The following is a 10,546-nucleotide window of genomic DNA, read 5'->3' on the forward strand; positions in this document are numbered from 1 at the left end:
ACACCATATGATCCTTAATCAAATGCATTTATCTAGTTTTACCTCACTAAATTTTGTTTACTTTCAAGAGGTTAACTTGTATGTGACTTCCAAGGTGCATACTTCCATATACATGCACTTATACTCTAATGGTTTTCAAGGTTCTCCTTGTAATAGGGTTACAATTTAGACCTTGTTGGATCCAAATATTTCGGGTTGTCACACTTGAAGACTTAGGGGCTGTTTGTTTACCTCTTAATTGCAAAATTAAGAGGCAATGTCTTAAAATTTAAGATTCAGAGCGTTTGTTTGTGTATTAATTTTTACCTCTTAAAACTAAAAATGCCTCTTGTTTTTTCAGATGGCAAACAAAGTCTGAAAATTAAAAACGAATGCGCGTTTCTATTTGCCCTAAACGATTCGACCACCTCTTTTCTTTTCTTCCCTTCCACTCTTCTTGCCTTGCATCATGTTCTCTTCTCTCCTCCCAGCGACGCCGCCACGGAAGACACCGTCGGCGACCCCAGCGACGAAGCCCAGCGACGACGCCCGCCTTCCTCCGCCGCAACCCATCTTCTTCCTCCGACGACGCCACTGAAGTCATTACCGACAGCAGGTATATTTTCAGTTTGTTCCTTCAGTTTCTTCCTTTTTTCCATTGAATACATTAGTCGTTTAGTTTTTCTTCCTTCTTTCTCCTCAAAGCTGAAAATCAAAAAACAAAATTGTTATGCTATATTTTCTGATTTGTTCAATCAGATTCAATATTTGATGTTATGCTATATTTTGATGTTAGATGCTTGATTATGATGTTATATGCCCAATTATGATGTTATATGCCCAATTTTGATGTTATATGATAGATTATATCCTTAATTTTGATGTTCATTCTTGATGTTATGTTTGATTTTTTCTATTCATATATTTATGTTTAATGTTGTTATGTTTGGGTATTATGTTGAAATGTTGTTGCTGACATATCTATTAGTTTTGTTCTTGACATATCATGAAATACTCATTAGTTTTGTTGAATTGTGTATTTGTTTTGTAGAAGAAGTTGTTGAAAATGTGTCTTTGTATTGTTTAAATTGTTGTTGAAAACATGTATTTGCAATGCTTAAGTAGTTGCTAAAACATACGTTTTTTGTTGAATTGATCAAAGAAATAGGAGAAAAGAAGGATAGGATTAGTTGGAAGGTTGAAGGTGTAGAGAAAGCGTTTCTAGAAGCTTGTTTACGTGAAGTTACAATCAATGTACGGGAGGGGAGTAGTTTGAAAGCACTGTCTTGGAGGAATGTAGCTGGAACATTAAAAATTGAACATAACTTTATTATCGACCAAAAACATATGAAGAACCACTATGACTATCTAAAGTCAAAGTTTGGTGCTTTTTTGAAGTTAAAAAACAAAACCGGCAATGTGTACACTGCAACAACCAATACCTTCAATCTTTTCAAAGAAGAATGGGAACTAGAAGCGAAGGTATTTTGTTAATTTATAAACAATAGATTATCATGTTTAAATAGTAAAATATTTTTTCCAAACAGTCAAACAAACATGCGGATTCTTTGAGATGCACACCACTATCGTACCCCGACCTTTGCACACAGTTGTTTGAAGGCGCGACTGCGACAGACATTCATAGTTGGGGGCCAACTTCTACCCTTCCCCATCCTACTCAAGAGTCAAGCCACTATAGTTTGCATGACTTTGACGACATTGATTGCACTCAACAAGAAACTGTAGGTCTCAGTGACGAGTCATCCGCTCAATAAAAAAAAAAGACTACAGATTCGAAAAAGAGCCAAAATAAAAGTAAAGATAACGGTAAAGATGCATCAAATTCAAGATTGCTTAAAATCGGGGAAGATATTGCAACAGTTGCTAAGATATTTGTGGAAAAACATACTTCTTCAAATTTGGGTGCATGTATGGAAAAGTAAAAAATTCACGTTAACTAAAAGATTCACGTAAAGCATTAAAAACCCAGAAACAAATAAAAATGGGAAGATAATCACAATCAAAACCCCTACTGAACAATAATTCTTCAATGAGATGCACAAACCATGCACACTATGAGTTTGTAGAAGGAATGGGAGGAGATTATGGATGTATTTATACTAATAAGTCAACAATAATTGTGAATTAGGGTTGTAGGATGATTCACAAAACATACCTATAATAGCCACCACCGGTAATGAAGAAGACGTACCTATAAAACGAAGGAGCAACAACGAAGGAATCATGCATAGATATTGAAATGGTTGTTCTTATGTGGGGTTTATGAGATATTGGGAAAGGTCAAAGAAGGAGACATGCTGAATCGAAGCTTATTAAGAGCAACATACCTGACATTAATTTCCATGGATGAATCAGGCAACAAAAAGAATGGCAATCGCAAAGTCAGAAGCAATAGTATACACAGGCAAATCAGAAGACGGAAGAAATTGAAGCAATCGATAGAAACATGGAATGATTTATAGGCAAATGAAGCAATTGTTTTTACCAATTGAAAGATGTAAACATCTAACATCGAACCATCAATATATAGGCGGATGTGGATGAACTGATTCAACAGTTACCAAAATAGAGGCATGGACGTAATTGTGGTTAGAGATGGAATCGTGGGTAGAAGAAGCAGTACCAGATCAAATGAATTGCAAACAACCGCCAAATTGGAGTTTATGGCGCTCAGATGAAAAGTTGATTGAGTTTTAACGACCACGATTTAGATGACTGTTTTCCACTCACTGTCGTCCATAGGGTTTTGAATAAAACTCACTTTCTCTTGTGTGAGCGAGAAGAACATAAGGGGCAGAAACCGATGAGGCTTCAGGCAACCTCGTCGTGATCTGAGGAGGCAACGAGCAAAACGCTTGCTTCACCATTCACGCCACTTAGACCAACCACCCGCATCCACCATCTGATCCTACCCTTCTATGCGACATGGATTCAATTTCGTGAGCAGCGACCAAATCGCCTGGTCATCCAAAATTAGAATCGCTGCCATTGCGATTCTTCGCTGTATGTTTGAAGCGACTTTGCTAAGATGAGATCGACTGGTCTTTCAGTTATGTCGATTTGAATTCAATTTTACCATTAGGTTTACCTAATCTAACTCACACTCTGATGATTTCCACCTTTACACAAGTATGTATATTGACGTGTTTGGCTTTATATATATATATATATATATATATATATATATATATATATATATATATATATATATATATATATATATATATATATATATATATATATATCTCTATAGTAATAAAAGCGTAGTTCTTTTGCCATGTGTCATCATATTAGATATCTTAATTAATGTGTTGCCATTTGTCAATATATTAGTTCTCCATTTTTATTTTTTTAGACCTCCTCATTAATGTGATACTATTTGACAATGTATTTATTTTCTATTTTAAGATTTAAATTTTATATTAATGTTTTCATTAATTCGCAAATAAAAAATGTCTAATATATATTAAAAATTAATTTTACATATTTATTTGAATCAACGATTATAATTTCGCATAACTAACAAAATATATCTTAAATTAATAATTTATTTAAAATAACTGATTAATAATTTTGGGTTTTTACTATAAAAGTTTAATTAGTTTTATAACCATGGTTCCCACGGGTTATAAACTAGTATATATATATATATATATATATATATATATATATATATATATATATATATACTAGTTTATAACCCGTGGGATATATATATATATATATATATATATATATATATATATATATATATATATATATATATATATATACTAGTTTATAACCCGTGGGAACCATGGTTATAAAATTAATTAAACTTTTATAGTAAAAACCCAAAATTATTAATCAGTTATTTTAAATAAATTATTAATTTAAGATATATTTTGTTATATATATATATATATATATATATATATATATATATATATATATATAGGGAATATACATCACAGCCCCACCTAAGCTTAGGTACTAAACCTATAAAATATATCGTCTTAACTTAGTAATTATACTCGATTTGGTTTTCACTTGGTCAACATGTCATCCCTAATAACATTTTTTCAATCTATTATCGTTTTACAATCCTTGTTTTTTTTTCCCTCTATTATCGTTTATTACTTCACCCTAGTAAACAGTATTGTTTTCCATCATCACGAAGGAAGAAGATAATCAATGTTTTTGCTTCCTTATCTAAACTATTGTGTACATCATGAAACTACATCTTTAAGTGTTATTCGTGAACCCCTAATCGTAATCTTTATATAGTAAAACAACGTATTTTCATAAGGTTTAGTACTGAAGCTTAAGTGATGCTGTAATGTATATTCACGTTTCCCATATATATCTTGATTCTTTAAAAGAATCGATTTTGAAACCTTGATTTTCCAAAGTTAAACTTTTCAATTCCATTGATGAATCTAATCAACCGAATTGATGGATATGTGTTGTAGTCGCTTAAAACTTCGTTATGCAGCTACCCACGAAGAAAATGCACGATTAATATCCATTTACCAAACATATTGCAAACTGCAGAGTATGTTTACTGTTATATATATATATATATATATATATATATATATATATATATATATATATATGTATATATATATATATATGATAACATTGTCATATGATTATATCAAAGAGAAATTACAAGGGTTCTCAGAGAAAAGCATAAAGGCTACAAGGAATAAAGCGGATATAAATACTAGCTAGATAGAAACCTTAATGGGCTAAAGACAAAAAAGGGCCCATAAACAAGCGGACTAATAATATAGACTAACATCCCCCCTCAAACTCACAATGCCGCAACAATAAGCATTGAAAGTTTGTCACATAAGAACCAAACCGAGAAGCCGATAAAGCCTTCGTAAAAATATCCGCAAGCTGCAAAGTTGATGAAACAAAGGGAAGCAAAATGGTCCCAAGCTACAGATGATGACGAGTAAAGTGACAATCAATCTCAATGTGCTTCGTCCGCTCATGAAAAACAGAATTCTTCGCAATTTGTATCGCACTTTTATTATCACAATTCAAGGGAGTAGGTGAAGAAATGTAAACTCCCATATCCGCAAGAAGCCATCGTAACTAGATAATCTCGCATGTAATTATAGCCATAGCACGATATTCAGCCTCTGTGGAAGATCTAGAGACAACATCATGTTTCTTGGTCTTCCATGAAATAAGAGACTCTCCAAGAAATACACAAAATTTAGTGGTAGACTTACGATCATGATGATCACCATCCCAATCAGCATCACTATAGGCACGCAACTCAAGAGAAGATGTCGAGGAAAACAAGAGAGTCTGAAACTGAGTGCCACGAAGATATCTCAGAATAAGAAGAACAACTCCCCAATGAATAGAAGTAGGTGCAGTAACAAATTGACTGACAATATGAACAACATGAGCAAAATCCGGATGAGTGACTGTGAGATAAACCAAACTTCCCACCACAGTACGATAAAGATTCGGATCAGACAATGGAACACCATCGGTAGGAGAGTATCGAGCATTGGTTTCAAGAGGGGTTTCAACAGTACGATTATCAGAAAGTCCCGCCCGTGTAAACAAGTCAGATATATATATATATATTTAGTCTGGGAAAGAACGTACCCTTTCTTAGACTGAGCGACCTCAATACCCAAGAAATAACGCAGCAAGCCCAAATCCTTCATAGCAAATCGACGAGCTAGATCATGGTGCAAGGACTCAATACCACCATGGTCATCACCTGTAATAATCATGGCATCCACATATTAGGACAAAAGAATCCATCCTGCACTCGAGCATCTAACAAACTGAGCAGAATCGTAATTACTTTGGACAAATCTAAGAGAGGTAATCACTGTGGAGAATTTCTCAAACCAAGCATGAGGGGCTTGCTTGAGCCCATACAAAGCTTTGCGAAGCCGACAAACCTCGCCTGGTCGATGCTGAATTCCTGGAGAAGGGGTCATATAAACCTCTTCATGATGGTCGCCATTCAAAAAGGCATTCTTGACATCCATTTGAAAGATCTTCCACTGTCGAACGGATGCAACTGCAATCATAGTACGAACTGTCGTCATCTTCGCAACTGGGGCAAATGTCTCCTCGTAGTCAAAACCATACTGTTGGGAATACCCTTTTTCTACAAGTCTAGCCTTATATCGTTCAATAGAGCCATCGGCTTTTGTTTTTATGTTGTACACCCAACGACAACCTATAGTATGTTTCCCAGGAGGAAGAGAAACCAAATCCCATGTATGAGTCTGATGAAGAGCAGTGAGTTCTTCATCCATAGCATTCTGCCAAAGAGGATCTGAAGCAGCTTCTCTATATGATTCAGGTTCAGACAGATGATGGATGCTTACTATAAATGAAGCAAACGGTCCTGAATATGTAGAGTAAGAAAAATCTGGTAGCTTGGTGGACTTGACATGATGAGAAGATCTCCTGAGGGGTGGTGGTGGAGGAGGATCTTCAACTTCAATATCTTGAGGATCGGGCTCAGGAACAGGTGGAGTCGAGGCACCCTCTGAAGAAGTGGGTGTGTCATGTGTCGAGGGATCATGTGGCATAGATGAGTCTTGAGCCTCTATATCTTCATTAAAAGGATCAATACGCAGAAGATCAGACTTTGTTACATTGTGGGCTGCAGCAGGAATCGAGTAGAAAGGAATATGTTCCAAAAAAGTAACGTGTCGAGAAACATATGACTTCTGACTCATAGGATCATAGCAACAGTATCCTTTCTGACCAATCCCATACCCCAAAAATACACAAATAGCATATTTCGGCCCCAACTTGTTCCTTTCAACATGAGACGAAGAACAAAACAAGTACATCCAAAAACTCGTAAGGAAGAGTAGTATGGTGGATGACCATATAACTTCTCAAAAGGAGATATTCCTGAATTCAATGAAGTAGAGATACGATTAATCACATACACAGCAATTAGGACTGCTTCTCCCCAAAAGGCACTAGGGACCTGCGCAGACAGGAGCAAATAGTGGGCAGTCTCAACAATATGACGATGTTTTCATTCTGCCACACCGTTTTGCTGAGGTGTGTCAGTACACGAAGACTGGTGTATGGTACCATCAGAAGCAAGTAACTAAGTGAAATCAATAGAGGTATATTCTCCCCCTAAGTCACACCTGAAGCACTTAATCATAGATGAATGTTGAGTTTTAACAAGAGCTCTAAAATTGCTGTGAATACTAAAGAAATCAGATCTGCGTTTCATAAGATAAACCCATGTATCGAGTATAATCATCTATAAAAGATACATAATAGGTTGACCCACCCTTTTTGGATACTGGTGCATGACCCCACACATCAGAATGAATAATATCAAAAGGAGTAGTAGAACAAGACATACTTTTATTGAAGGGTAAAGCAGAAAATGTTTCTAGTTTGCAACCACTACAATCATAAATATCACAAGAGTTTAAATGACCCAAAACACCACTAGATGCTAAGAAATTCAACCGTGATACAGACACATGTCCCAAACGAGAATGCCAAAGATAAAACTCAGACGACAAAGGACTCAAACGAAAAGAAGATAAATCAATGCTGGAAGCAGCAACAACAGATACTTTGAGGACCTCCAAGGCATATAGTTCCCCCACCCTACGGCCAATCCCAATCACCTTCTAGGTGTGTTGATCCTGTATAACACAGACAGAATCAAAAAAGAACACCCAGTTACTAGACTTGCATAACTGACTGACTGAGCCAAGGTTCAAAGTAAGTTTGGGAATGTAATAAACATCATGAAGAGTTATATGAGAAACGGAGATAGACCTAACACCCTCAACTAGCATAGATGTATCACTAGCAGATTTAACAGAAATAGATGACACTTGCAACAAAGAAGTAAATAATGACAAATGAGGAGTCATATGATGGGTTGCACCAGAATCTAAAATCCACAAAGATGAGGGAATACCTGAAGTGTCAGATGAAGAATGACCAGAGTAAGACATAGATGCAGACATGGTAGTGGGATTAGAAGCCAAATACTGTCTAAAGCTCTCAAACACCTTGGGATCCAATGCAGATGGTGGCATATGTCCAACAGATTCTATGTCAACTAGTGGAACAGCAGCAACAACAAAGTGTGGAGGACGAGGGGTCCATGGAGGAGTACCAGAGGAATGAGACGGATGCTTCTGTTGACTAGACCTATTTTGTTGCCCTGACTGAGATTGACCAGATTTACCCTTGTTGACTAACAATGGACACTGAGCTTTCCAATGATTCTTCTTTTTGCAGAATGCACACTCATCATAAGCGACTCTTGATCGAGATTGACTAGAGGAGACAGCAAGCACAGCAGGAGCGGGAGTAGGAGTAGAGATTGCTTTAAACCCTTTATCTGCATGGGACTTGATACGAGTCTCTTTTGCAATTAACTCATGGACAACTGAATCCACTAAAGGAAGAGAAGAGCGATAAATAATTGTTCCACGAAGACCTTCAAAATCAGAACGCAAGGCCATCAAGAACTGAACCAAGCGTTGTTCTTCCCTCCTAGAAATGTAAGGCTCAAAATCTTTTAACTCTTTAGATTCAGTAAGAGCCAATTAATCCTAGAGATCAGACATAGCAGCATAGAAATCTTGAATGCTCTGGTCATTCTGTTGAAGGGCACGAATATCATATTCCAATTGGTATTGTTTAGCAAAATTGGACTGAGTATACAGTCTCTCCAAGTGATTCCAAACTTCCATTGTTGTATCATACTTAGCCAACTGTATACCAATGGACTGAGTAACAGGGTTATTGATCCAAGTAATAACCTTGGAGTTATCAGTCTCCCAAGCATCAAGCAACATATCAAAATTCTCAGTTTGAGGCACTGAGGGTTTGGCTTTAGTCCCAGTGACATAGCCCCACATATTCTTCCCACGAAGGAAGTTCTTCATAACGTAACTCCAATACGTATAATTCTTTCCATCAAAACGAGTACTGATTGACTGAAAGGAATCATCCTTTCCAGTCATGTTGATAGTGAATGAATAACCACAATGACAATATAATAATCTGAGAATGAAAGGAGTAACAAACCAGCGGAAGCAATCGAAGCAATTATGAACGGACAGTAGCAACGAACAGACAGTAGCAACGAACCGACAGCAACAACGAATCAACAACAACAACAAATCAATAGTAGCAACGAATCAACATATCAAAAAAGACTAATATCAGTGATTATGAACCAACCGACAACAACAACGAATCAACAACAGTTTGATCCACGCCACGGCTAACTGCTACAAAGACTTCTAACAACGTATCAAACCTCAGCTTTGATACCATGATAACATTGTTATATGATTATATCAAAGAGAAATTACAAGGGATCTCAGAGAAAAGCATAAAGACTACAAGGAATAAAGCGGATATGAATACTAGCTAGATAGAAACCCTAATAGGCTAAAGACAAAAAGGGCCCATAAACAAGCGGGCTAATAATATAGACTAACAATCTATATATATATATATATATATATATATATATATATATATATATATATATATATATATATATATATATATATATATATATATATATATAAACAGTAAACATATTTAACTGTGATTGAATGGTTAGATTTTTCTGTACCTTTATCCATATCCATATATATATATATATATATATATATATATATATATTTCTGAAATACCGACCACTAACCACTGTAATCATACTACTTGTATAAACAGCCCCATATTCAGCCCTCGAAATGTGTTGAGATATTTTTCAAGTTAGTCATTCACTTCATAACACCCCCAAACTGTAGGTTATGCCAAAAGTTATGTAGTATTCTGGATTTCTGTTGTATTTTAAAATAAGGAATGCTTTCTACTATGGTTTATTGGATTCAAACAAAAGAGTGTGTTTATCCATAATGTGTTCACATTTGTTTGTAAATAAAATTTACTCGTTAAGTTCATTTATACACCTAGTAAATACGCCTTAGAAGTTAGTTTTCTGCTGTCATAATTCTGTAAGTTGGGTTTTCTGTATTGATTTCTGTTTCAATTTATGGTGTTGGACTACAGACTATTTATGATGCTTGATGCTGGTGTTATCCTTTTTGCTGGTTTATTTTTATGTTGCAGCATGCATAAAAAGGAAATAGATTTAATTTTCTACAATGTTGATCGATGGATGTTGCTCCTGTCTTAATAGAATGAAGTCGCGATCGTTTAGAAATTCCATCTTTTGGTGGCTTATGCTGACTAGCTAGCAAGCTTTTTGTAAACCATATCTGCAGTGGATTGTCGTGCATGACTTATTTATTATAATAATTATTATTTTTATTATTTTTTATATACATTAACCTACAATTTCTCCTCTTGTAGTTTTGGATTTGGTGAAAACTTAACGATAGGCCCTGCACTGTGGCATCCACAAATTTATTGCTGGATGTGAAGAGACATTTGCATTTGCTGAGATTGTCAAAAAGTTGGAGGATTTGAAAGTTGGTTGTTAATAGAGACGTACACGTATGTGTTGTTAATTTGTAGGTCTATGTTATTACTTCAT

At 35.4% G+C, this 10,546-nt stretch overlaps 2 protein-coding genes across 2 annotated transcripts; both read right to left on the bottom strand.

Moving 5' to 3' along the window:
• Positions 1-222: 222 nt before the first annotated feature.
• Positions 223-3,109, bottom strand: LOC145028875 (uncharacterized). Its single transcript, XM_078977586.1, has 3 exons — positions 2,328-3,109; positions 2,156-2,191; positions 223-684 (listed from the first exon to the last, which is right to left on the bottom strand). The coding sequence occupies exons 1-3, from the start codon at positions 2,510-2,512 to the stop codon at positions 447-449; spliced, it is 459 nt and encodes a 152-aa protein (XP_078833712.1). The 5' UTR covers positions 2,513-3,109; the 3' UTR covers positions 223-446.
• A 1,979-nt stretch (positions 3,110-5,088) lies between these two features.
• Positions 5,089-8,996, bottom strand: LOC145029718 (uncharacterized). Its single transcript, XM_078978196.1, has 8 exons — positions 8,596-8,996; positions 7,795-8,523; positions 7,641-7,658; positions 7,275-7,410; positions 6,829-6,894; positions 5,822-6,737; positions 5,617-5,734; positions 5,089-5,389 (listed from the first exon to the last, which is right to left on the bottom strand). Exons 1-8 carry the CDS (start codon positions 8,994-8,996, stop codon positions 5,089-5,091), a joined length of 2,685 nt encoding a protein of 894 aa, XP_078834322.1.
• Between the last annotated feature and the right edge of the window lie 1,550 nt (positions 8,997-10,546).

Source organism: Lactuca saligna, chromosome 2 (assembly GCF_052625555.1).
Source record: "Lactuca saligna cultivar CGN05327 chromosome 2, ASM5262555v1, whole genome shotgun sequence".
In the NCBI taxonomy this organism is placed as follows: Eukaryota; Viridiplantae; Streptophyta; class Magnoliopsida; order Asterales; family Asteraceae; genus Lactuca; species Lactuca saligna.

Coding starts and splice junctions, on each gene's coding strand:
- LOC145028875 (XM_078977586.1), bottom strand. CDS start 2,512: ATGTTAGATGTTTACATCTTTCAATTGGTAAAAACAATTGCTTCATTT. Junction 2,192..2,327: donor TCCATGGAAATTAATGTCAG/GTATGTTGCTCT, acceptor TTCGTTTTATAG/GTACGTCTTCTTCATTACCG. Junction 685..2,155: donor ACCGGTGGTGGCTATTATAG/GTATGTTTTGTG, acceptor TTTGATTTTCAG/CTTTGAGGAGAAAGAAGGAA.
- LOC145029718 (XM_078978196.1), bottom strand. CDS start 8,996: ATGACTGGAAAGGATGATTCCTTTCAGTCAATCAGTACTCGTTTTGAT. Junction 8,524..8,595: donor CAAGATTTCTATGCTGCTAT/GTCTGATCTCTA, acceptor TTACATTTCTAG/GAGGGAAGAACAACGCTTGG. Junction 6,895..7,274: donor AGGGTGGGTCAACCTATTAT/GTATCTTTTATA, acceptor CATTGAATTCAG/GAATATCTCCTTTTGAGAAG.